The sequence below is a fragment of the Rhinatrema bivittatum genome, chromosome 9 (genome assembly GCF_901001135.1).
Source record: "Rhinatrema bivittatum chromosome 9, aRhiBiv1.1, whole genome shotgun sequence".
NCBI lineage: Eukaryota > Metazoa > Chordata > Amphibia > Gymnophiona > Rhinatrematidae > Rhinatrema > Rhinatrema bivittatum.
In genome coordinates this window covers 55292426-55303959 of record NC_042623.1, presented here as the reverse complement: position 1 = coordinate 55303959, position 11534 = coordinate 55292426, and the positions used below count along the sequence as shown (strand labels likewise).

The 11534-nt window shown below is 46.1% G+C and overlaps 1 protein-coding gene across 1 annotated transcript in view; it reads left to right on the top strand.

The window, feature by feature from the left end:
• The first annotated feature begins 5936 nt into the window (after positions 1–5936).
• Positions 5937–11534, top strand: part of LAMB4 (laminin subunit beta 4) — a 261501-nt gene continuing 255903 nt past the window's right edge. The window contains exons 1-2 of the mRNA XM_029617285.1: positions 5937–5940; positions 6111–6173. Coding sequence (XP_029473145.1) covers positions 5937–5940; positions 6111–6173 — 67 coding nt within the window. The remainder of the gene's footprint in view (positions 5941–6110; positions 6174–11534) is intronic.

The window sequence follows — 11534 nt, the reverse complement described above, 5'->3', positions numbered from 1 at the left end:
CCCCCTACCTTTGTCCAGGGATTTACGCCTCCCTCTGGGAGGCATAAATCCACGCGCGCCAGCAGGCTGCTGGCGCGCTGAGACGCAACCCGGGGCGGTTCCGGAGGGCGCGGCCACGCCCCCGGACCACCCCGGGCCGAAACCATGCCCCCGGGCCCACCCCGAAACGCCGCGTCCCGCCCCCAAAACGCCGCGTCGATCGGCCCTGCCCCTAACACGCCCCCGACAAAAAACCCCGGGACTTATGCGAGTCCCGGGGCTCTGCGCGCGCCGGCAGGCCTATGGAAAATAGGCGCGCCGGCGCGCAAGGCCCTGCTCGTGTAAATCCGGGCAGATTTACGCGAGCAGGGCTTTTAAAATCCGCCCCTCTTTGCGTTCCCTCTCTGTCATACTGAATTTCATCTGAATTATATTCCTCCACCTCTGCATTACCTAACTTCTCTAGCCCAGAGAATTCCTAAGTGATTTCTAATCCCTCTCTTTCTATTGATGCCTCTATTAAATACCAGCTTTTCTCGGGCATTACCTCTCTAGTTTCTATGTGGAAGGCTTAAAAGAGGTTTGCATACGTTCATGGAGGAGAAGTCCATTAACTGCCCAGGCCCAGCACTGAGGACTTATCCTGCCACGAAGGCTGTGTTTTGGCATCATCATATGCTTGGTTCCAAGGCTTCTCCTGCTGTTACCATTTTCTCAAAAGAGACATATTAGAACACAGTGAATTTTCACCAATCAAAAGCAAAGTGCTAAAATTTCAAAATGGTACAGCAAAACATTTATATGAACAAGACTTCATTCACTGCAACATTCAGTTATTGCAACATCACAGCACCTTGCATCATGGCTTTGATAGATCATCCTGTGTTTTCCCTTTTTTTTCTCACATGGCTAGCATTAAAAAGATTATTCACCAGCACTGGCATTTATTTTTTTAATTAATAATACTTATATCCCGCCTAGAGTGAAACTATCGTGCTAAGCGGCATATCTTACAGTTATATCCTGTCTTTAAAAAAATCCTCTAGTAGCTTACAGTCATGGATCTAAATATGGTAGTACACACTGATTTGACATTCCTTGACACTCTATCTTCTAAAATTGGTGATGCTTTTGGTCAAAAAAATGAGGAAAATGTTAAAAAAAAATGTTGGTTCATCCAAAATGTTATTTATGTTATACAGTGCCAATGCCTTTTACTGAACGTGGCTTTTACTATTCGGATGGTGAAAACAGGTTTAATTGAGCACTGCAGCTACATTACCACTGGTAAGATTATGGTCCCTCTAGTAGAGATGTGAATCGTGTCCTCGATCGTCTTAACGATCGATTTCGGCTGGGAGGGGGAGGGAATCATATCGTCGCCGTTTGGGTGTTTAGAGTATCGTTAAAATCGTTAAAATCGTGAACCGGCACACTAAAACCCCCTAAAACCCACCCCCGACCCTTTAAATTAAATCCCCCACCCTCCCCAAATGCTTTAAATTATCTGGGGGTCCAGCGGCACACTAAAACACCCTAAAGCCCACCCCCGGCACACTAAACCCACCCCGACCCTTTAAATTAAATCCCCCACCCCAAATGCCTTAAATTACCTGGGGGTCCGTAGCGGCGGTCCGTAGCTTAAATTACCCCCGGGTCCGTAGCTAAATCGGGGGAAGAGGGAGAGCAGGAAATCCGGCACACTAAATCGTGGTGTCTTCAGCCGGCGCCATTTTGCAAAATGGCCGCCGCAAAATGGCGGTGGCCATAGACCAATACGATTCGACGCAGGAGGTCGTTCCGGACCCCCGCTGGACTTTTGGCAAGTCTTGTGGGGGTCAGGAGGCCCCCCCAAGCTGGCCAAAAGTTTCTGGGGGTCCAGCGGGGGCCCTGGAGCGATCTCCTGCCGCGAATCGTTTCCGTACGGGTTCCCGGAACCCTCGCTGAACGACCTCCTGCAGTCGATCTCCTGCCGGCGCCATTTTCCGTACGGAAACGATTCGCGGCAGGAGATCGCTCCAGGGCCCCCGCTGAACCCCCAGAAACTTTTGGCCAGCTTGGGGGGGCCTCCTGACCCCCACAAGACTTGCCAGAAGTCCAGCGGGGGTCCGGAACGACTTCCTGCGTCGAATCGTATTGGTCTATGGCTGCCGCCATTTTGCGGCGGCCATTTTGCAAAATGGCGCCGGCTGAAGACACCACGATTTAGTGTGCCGGATTTCCTGCTCTCCCTCTTCCCCCGATTTAGCTACGGACCCGGGGGTAATTTAAGCTACGGACCGCCGCTACGGACCCCCAGGTAATTTAAGGCATTTGGGGTGGGGGATTTAATTTAAAGGGTCGGGGTGGGTTTTAGGGGGGTTTTAGTGTGCCGGGGGTGGGTTTTAGGGTGTTTTAGTGTGCCGCTGGACCCCCAGGTAATTTAAGGCATTTTGGGGGGGTTCGGGAGGGTGGGGGATTTAATTTAAAGGGTCGGGGGTGGGTTTTAGGGGGTTTTAGTGTGCCGGTTTTCCTGCCCTCACCCTTCCCCCGATTTACGATTTTTTGACGATAAATCGGGGGAATTGGTATTGTATCGTGGCCCTAACGATTTTTGACGATTTAAAATATATCGGACGATATTTTAAATCGTCAAAAAATGATTCACATCCCTACCCTCTAGTGACCCATTGTATTTGTAAATCATCACTTTGAGAATCTTGCTTGGTTTGTCATTGATCAAGTCAAATCTCATTGAACTGGTGGAAATTCTGCTAAATTTTTGTCAGAAAAAGAACTACATTAGATTTTTTAACTCGGTACTGTACATTCATATGGGTTACATGTTAACATGAAGTGGGAAGCCATTTTATAATTATTTTTGTAATATTTATTTATCTATTTATAAAATTTTGTTAGTTGCCTTCCAATTTTTAAATAAAAATTTCCAAATATTTTTTGGACATATGCTTTGATGCACCATTTAGAAATGTAAGCACTTTGTTTTTGATTGGTGAAATTTGAGTATGTGTTCTGATATGCCATTTGTCATGTGTTAGCTTTAAATAGCAAATGTTCACTTTTGAAAAAATAGTAGCAGTGGGAGAAGTCTTGGAAGCATGCATATGATGACGCCAAAACACAGCTATGTCAATTCCAGTGGTAGGCATCTGTTACGATTTCTTGAAGAACTTTCATATGAGATAAGTGACTTTTCATTCTTGAAGACTAGGCATTGCATACTCTATGTATGTTGCAACCACATTTATGAGTGCCCCTTTAATAATTGTATAAGGTTTATTCATATGTTTCCCACCCTTCAAAAGTTACAACAGGTGGGATTGAAGCTGAATGCAAACAAATGATTTATTTTTGCAAAATTGGTGCAATATTTAAGTCATGTCATTAATATGAAGGAGTTGCATCTAATGAAAGATAAGATATAGGCACTAGTAAAAACACCTGCACCATGTAACATAGCTGAAGACATTTCTAGAGATCCTAAATTACTATCATGTTTCTCCATAAATAGTCCAGTCTGTTTCTGTTGCAGAAACATATTTCATGAATACATATGATGGGGGGCAATGCAAAAGGCTGTTCTTCCTGTCTCAGAAAAACTGCTGCAGTCATCATGGGTACTGATACATTTTAAAGCCAGGTAGCTGATGGTTTTGACATGAGATGCCTTGAACTATGGGATAGAAGTGGTTATTTCACATGTTTTAGCAGATGGTTCAGAAAAAAACTGGTAGGGTTTAAATTCTGACCATATTAGGGTTGTTAGCTGATGAACATTTTTTTTTACTGACATCCTGGACTTACTATGCTGAGATTCACTCTTTTATGCGCTGCAGGATTGCAGGTTGGTAACCTGGTATGATCTGGCAGATCACCAACCACTGCCTGGAACTGATTTTTCATTACTGTTGGAAAATCAGGATCCAAGCAGATGGTTGTTCCCAAGTAATTGAGACTAGCTGTTATGGGCAACTGTATGATGTGCTTGCATGCATGCCCCAGATGAAGGAGATTGCCAGCTGTGGTACTATAGTGGCCAGGCATGGTCAATGACCATGAGGAGGTGGTAGGAATTGTACTATTTGCTAGGGTTGCCACTGTACATCTGCCACTGTGTCTGCGCACCATGGAAATGACTAAATTAACCCCTGAGAGCAGATTTTATCGAACCATTCTGGGAAATAATGCTATTGGTTCTGTTGAATGCACAATCCAAATGGCTTGAGGCAATACAAATGCCTTTCATTACTTCTGAGGTCACTATAACTCAGCAGCAACAATTTTTGTCAACACATGGTCTACCAGAAATTTTTGTGACTGATAATGGCTTTCAAACTAATTTTAAAATGAGCATGCTTGTGCCCATACACGTGCATAACGGTGTACAAGCAGAGATACACTGGAATTTTAAATTATGCATGCACTTGCAAAAACATGTTTTAAAATATACCAATCATGCATAAGTATGATCCTAATTTTTTCACACATATCTTCCATAAGACTTTGCTGGCTTTTACATGCATATGTAAGTGGATTTAAAAACAAGCTCATGCAAGGGACATTACCAGTTTTCCCAATGAGTCCACCAGTTTGCCCAATCAATCTCAAGGTTCTTTATCCTTTACATCCCCAGTTGACCTGGACCCCTCACCCTCTTGTGTATTTCCTAAAATGTGAGATCTACAGAGTTGCTCCTCATCAGGAGTAGTAGTAAAGTTATGCGGCTAACAAGCTGACACGTGGTACAGCCTCCAGTTTTAGAATATTCTCATAAGTGTTGGCCCCTGCCCCGAAATGCCCATGTCCACCCATTCCCTGCCCCCTTATTTTGGCACGTGCAGAAGTCACGGCTTTTAAAATTTCTGTTGCTTGCACATGGTCCCACATACATACATTTTTTCACATCTCAGAAAAATTTCAGGATTTCATGGTACACGATGTCATCTGATATATATGTACTGCTCTATAGCATCCTATCTCAAATGGAATGGCCAAATGTGCTGTGAAACAGTAAAAAAAAGGGTTTACTTCTGAGCAGAACCTATACATACACTCATTTAAAATTTCTGTGGCTTCAGATAGGGCACTAGGACCATATAACTGTCTAGAATGGTTGTCTTGTGGAGATTTAGAAACAGCTTTTCTTGAGTATTTTAGGCCTAGATTCACTAATACCACCGGGCTCTTTGAATCACGTGGTACAGGGCGTGGGGGGGCGAAGCGGGGGGCGGGCCTGCGAAAGCCGGCAGCGATCGCACCTCTGCGGTGCGATCGCTGCCGTCTTTCGCACCCAATAGCGCCATCATAAAAGGTGGCGCTATTGGGCGCGAAATTGGCAGCGGAAAGAGTTCTTACCTTTTCGCTGTCCACGATGTCTTTGTGGCATCCGCCTCGGTGCCTCCCCGACTCCTCCTGTTCTGGTCTTGACGCCATCCCCATTTAGTGATCGCACGCGAAAAGGGACTTTTCGCGTGCGATCGCTTTGGAAAATGCCCCCCTTAGTTTGATTATCAGAAATAGGCCAAAAGGTAATTGTGCAAAGAAGACAACCAGACATTAGCATATATGTTTAGAATGTAACTTGCAAATATAATGGAAAATTTTGGGTAAGAATTGCCATTAGACATGTGGCTATGCAGACAGAGCGATTAGGAAACTAATGGTCACAGGATGTTCTAAATCTACTTTCCTATGCAGATGGAAAATAGGCCAAAGTTGAAAGTAAATGATTATGTTGGAATAAAAATAAAAGTACTGACGTATGAGATATATTGCTTAAATAAAAGAAAGCAGAAATGAAACCGCTACTGAATGCTGAGGCAAGTGGAATCATGCTAGCTTTCTAAATGTTAAAAAATCAGGTGTATGCTTCTTTAGACTGAGAACTCTTGACAATCTCTCTTGACAGGAGAAAACTAGATTGTGTGAAATGTTAACCAATTTGGAGACATTACCCCATGGGTGAAGATCATGATGAGTAGTTCTATTTAATTTTGGTTCTTTTTGCTTTGAAACATCCTTTTTTTTTCTTCCATAAATCTTTTTTATTTCATATATTTCACTATATTTGAATGTAAAAATATTCAGTATAAAAGATTTAATCCAAAATTTACTTTTTTCTCACCTTACAGAATCCAAAGTATTTTATCTCCACTACAAGGATGAGATTTCTACTTGCCCTTCTTTATTAATTGGTAAGTACGAACTGTATTCTCCTGTTAATTATTTTCCCAGTGGCAGAATTTCAATAGGGATGTGCATGTGTTTAAATGAATGTCACGTCCAAAACAAATGGATCCCATTTGTTTATTTGTGAGGACCACAAAATGAATGGGGAAGATCCCATGAATGAACCATATCCCATTAGTTTCATTTGTATTTGTCCCCATTCATTCCTAAGGTCTTTCGGCTGATAGGAATGAATGGGATGATAACAAGTGCACTTCTTCACTGTACTAACAGTTTTAAAAAGTTACTGTAATCAGCAGCCAGCAAGCCCATCCCTGCTGGCCCTTCCTTGTGAGTCATGTATGATGTCACAACCTTGTCATGGACTGGTGGGCACTGGGCAGACTTGTTGGCAAGGAAACCTTAGAAGCAACTAATCCAGTAATTCTGATCCTGCAGTCTAGACATGTGTGGAGCAGGCAGTGCTGCACCATTTCTTCTGAGACTTTGCTCTGAGAGGAGATTGTTTATTGTGCTCTGCTCTTACAGGTCACTTCTTTCAATTTTAGTAAAAATCTGTTTGGCTGTCTGTTGCTTTAGTATTGCTGCACTGGTGCAACCCACTGGAAAGAAATGCAGGTTGCCAGCCAGGCAGGAAGCTTTGCTAATGTTGGTTTTTTTTTTCTCCTCTGGTTAAGGGTGCAGGATCTGGGTGTAGGAAGAAGAGTGTGGAGACAGTGGCAATGGATCAGCAAGTGCCAGTACAGAGTGGGGGTTTTTTTCTCTGATGGGTACTGGGTATTAGGCAGTGGGCACTGCTGAGCCAATCCAATCCAATCCAGAGAGGTGAGGAGCAGTTTGGGCAGATCACTGCAGCAAGCAAGCAGCATACAGCAGGCAAGCAGTTATACAGCAGTCTGCAGTCTCAGCTGTGCACACCTGCATTGTCCACTTTGTCAGTGGTGCACACACAGTCAATTACAGACTTATTTAGTATCCAAATCCATAGTAGGCAGTGATGTCGGGAAAAGCAGAGGCAGAGGAAAAATGTTCTTTACAGACGGTGGCACTAAAACAGGTTGAAAAGGGACTTGTTTAAATCCAAATTTGATGGCAAGGCAGGCAGCTCCAGCTAGAAGAGACTGCAAATTTGGAGATGATTGTGCAACATCTCCTGTTTTCTTGCCACTGTTGTTTTGGAGGCAAGGGTAAAAATGGCAGAGGCATCCAAGGCAGACAGTAGCAGCAGTGCAGTATAGGTAATAGAAGTGCTAAGACCCAAATCCAACAGCATGATTTTCCATTGGTGCAGCTGTCAGGGTAGCACAGACAGCATGTGCTTCTGAATCATCTGAAGATGAAGGATCCTGTATGGGACTCCCTGAAGAAGAAATCACAGAGCTACTGTCTGAAGAAAGTTTAGGAGGATTAGTTAATAATTTTTTATCCTCCTTTTTAGCAATAGAGGGGACCAATGAAACTAGTGATGATGGTGAGGAAGAGCAGGCAGTGTGGTACAGAGTGTGACTGATGTCCTTTGCATTGTTTATCAGGATATACTCTCTACCTCAACTCCAGTGCTAGCATTGACCCCCAAGGATGCAGAGAAGGAATCATGAAACAAATCCATGATTTGGAGTAGAGATGTGAATGGACAAGCCGGCGCCATCTTTAAAAATGGCGCGGGCCATCCAGTGCTCCTACCATGTGACAGGGGCCGGCCAATGGCACGGATACCCTGTCACATAGTAAAGGCAAAGGGCCATCGGCGCCATTTTGATTAGTGGCAGCCGAAGGCCCGAGAGCGGGAGATGGCTCCCGGGACCCCCCTGGACCACCAGCTACTTTGTAAAAAGTTTTGGGGGGGTTCGGGGAGATTGGGGAAAGCTAAGGGAACAGCTTTAAAGGGTCGGGGTGGGTTTAGGGATTGTTTTGGTGTGCCATTTTTCCCGCCCTCCCCCAAAACGATAAGAGAACCCCAGGAACAAAATCATGGGGTTCTCTTATCAGGAGCCCCCGATTTCTGACAATTTTGAAAATAGGACAAGAAGCCCGATTCACATTCCTAATTTGGAGGCACTTCAAAGGATATAAGCCAAGGAAACCAAGTGGGGCATCATAATAATGCTAGTATGCTGAATTTCTTAAAGTGTTATGATTCTGGTTTGTGGGATAGGCCCACAAGCAGCCTCTCACATCTACACTGCCAGCCTGCCTTCCAATGCCGCCTGGAGGCTGCCGCCATCCCCTTGCGGCCTGGAGGCCGCTGACATCACCACCGCTGCCATTTGCCGTCCTCAGCAGCCGCTGCCACTGACATTGCCGCCTTCCATGCGGCATGATTCGGGTCCCCTTGTGATCTGGAGGCCGCCATCGAACGCTGCCTTCTTTACGGCTAGGCTGCCACCGGCTTTCCTTCTTCTTGAGGCCCAGAGGTCGCCGCCACCGGAGACTGCCGAAGCTACCACTCGCGGCGGACAGAGCTGCCGCTGTTGGATCTTCCCACGGCAGGGAGCTGCCCGCTATCACCGTCTCTTTGCAGCTAGGCCGTCACAGCTTTCCTCTTCTGTGGCCTGGGAGACACCTCGAAGCTCCTCTTCCATTGGCCCGGAGGCCGCCATCAATCGGGTCCTCTTCTGCTGGTCTGGAGGCCGCTCCGGAGCTCCTCTTCATGTGGCAGGGAGCCGCCATCAATCTTCCTTCTTCGCAGCAGGGAGCCACTCACTTTGGGGCCTGCTTCCTCCTTGCGGCATGGACACCACTCTCCAAGGTCCTGCCCCTTCTTAGGCACGCATGCCAAGCTTCTCAGCCCTATTTAAAGGGCCAGCAGTGGGCAGTCCTTGTGGGCTACTCCCTGGCAGTCCTTGTGGGCTCCTCCAAGGCATTTCTTCTTCAGCCCTATAGCCTTCGTTCATTCTGTCTTCGGCTTTGCAAGGAGGCAGTCATGGAACTGGACTGCTCCTGGATTTTCCCTGGATTTTCTGTTCAAGCTCTTCATTCCAGGAGACCTCTGTGAACCTTCCCTCACTTCTTCAAGGCACTCTGTTCTTCGTTGGTATTCCTTGTCTTCATCTGTGGTTCCTGAATCTTTGTCTTCATCTTCATTCCATGTCCTGGTCTCTCATCGGATCCAGTCTCTTTGTCTCCAGATGTCCAGATCTCCTTCTCTTTAGATGTTTCTGTCTTCAAATGTCCAGTCTCCGGATGTTCTTGTCCTGATGTCCCCAGACCAGAAGTACCTGATGTTCCATGCTTCATGTTCCAGACGTCCCTGATGTTCAGATGCCATAGATGTCCAGACGCCCTTATGTCCTGGTGTCTAGACGTACCGATGTCCTGTTGTATCCAACACCCTATATTCTAGTCCTGATGTTCCAAGCGGCAAGCAGGCATATTCAAAGTCCAGGTAGGGGTCAGTAGCAGACAGCAGTCAGGCATATTTGAAGACCAGGCAGGTGTCAGAGGCAGGTGGGGGGGTCAATCATATCTGAAGTACAGGAAGAGGTCAAACTGGGTATCCATTCAAAAGAGAGGGAGAGGGATGGATAGGGCTGGGAATAAGCATGCAATGGAGAATGGAACAGACTGGGATGAAGACTGAAGACAAAACTGGATGAAGACCAGAACACTGGGAAGCAAAACACACTGCTGGGGGCAGTGAGAAAAGGACAGCGAGAGCCCTTTGTAGGCCAGAGCCTGTGAGGTCATCAAGAGGCACCACGAGATCTTTTCCCACTGTGGGCCCTTTAAATGTGATGATATCAGCCACCACCGTGCACCTAGGAGGAGTTCATCTGGTTGGGGTGGCAATGTCCTGCCGCAAAGGTATCTGGCAGCATTCCACCACATTGAGGAGCCGCGAGATGGGCCGGGCCAAGGGAGGTAAGTGTGGCAGTTCACGGGAGCAGCCCATGGACTGCCAAATGCAACAGATACTCATCACAGTTAATTTTCTTGTACTGAATCTGACAACTGGCACGCGAGCTTCAACAGAATGACTGATATCTCCCATGCCACTCTGCCTTACTGCTATACTCGGGATGTGAATCGTTTTAGGACGATTAAAATTATCGTCCGATAATTTTAATATCGTCTTAAACCGTTATGGAACACAATACAATAGAGATTCTAACGATTTATCGTTATAAATCGTTAGAATCGTGAGCCGGCACACTAAACCCCCCTAAAACCCACCCCCGACCTTTAAAATTAAATCCCCCACCCTCTCCCGAACCCCCCCCCCAAATGACACTTAAATAACCTGCGGGTCCAGCGGCGGTCCGGAACGGCCAGCGGTCCGGAACGGGCTCCTGCTACTGAATCTTGTTGTCTTCGGCCGGCGCCATTTTCCACAATGGCGGCGGCCATAGACGAACACGATTGGACGGCAGGAGGTCCTTCCGGCCCCCCGCTGGACTTTTGGCAAGTCTTGTGGGGGTCAGGAGGCCCCCCCCCAAGCTGGCCAAAAGTTCCTGGAGGTCCAGCGGGGGTCAGGGAGCGATTTCCCGCCGCGAATCGTTTTCATACGGAAAATGGCGCCGGCAGGAGATCGACTGCAGGAGGTCGTTCAGCGAGGGTTCCGGCGAATGCTTCAAGACGCAACATAAGAGATCATACAGCTCTTTATATGATCACATTATATTCTTAGTCGATATATAAACTAATGAATTCAAGAAGATTATTGTAAGCCCTGAGGGGGCAGCCGTTTTTGAAACGGCCGAAACTCGGCCAGAGTCGGGCTACCCTTGTGTCTCCACTGCAATAAAGGATGTTTTAAGGACTACAGGCATCTATTTCTTTTCTTTCATCCTGGGTATTTGCCAGGTACCTGGATTGGCCACTGTTGGAAACAGGATACTGAAGTTGATGGACCCTCAGTCTGACCCAGTATGGCAGCTTATGTTCTTATATTCTTATGTACACATACAGTGAGTCAGTACATCAGATATCCAGTATTAGATGGAAAGTTTATTTGAGCACTTACTAAACAAGAACATAATAACACAAATGGTAAACAGCAAGCACTGGAGAGGTGATTGCAAGCAAATAATAATAATTAGAAAGGTATTAAAAGATACATATAAAGATAGCAAATCTTATGTTCCTAATGACAGATGAAATGGGCCCAAAAAAATCCGTTCAGCTACTGAAGTCTGAGAAATAAGTAACAGGTGATGCTGTGTTGTTCTCACAGGTCTGCTTACTTTTATCCTAACTTGCAAAAAGCAGGAGTGGAATCCCCCTCCCTCCTACTGTTTTTATCACAATCCAGCACATCTGCTTGGTGCTGTCTGGTGTTTACTGCCACCCCCTGTTACTCCCAGGTTTCTGGTCTGACCTTGGGCTAACAGTTCTCATGGTTTCAGCGCATAAGCATTTTTAGAATC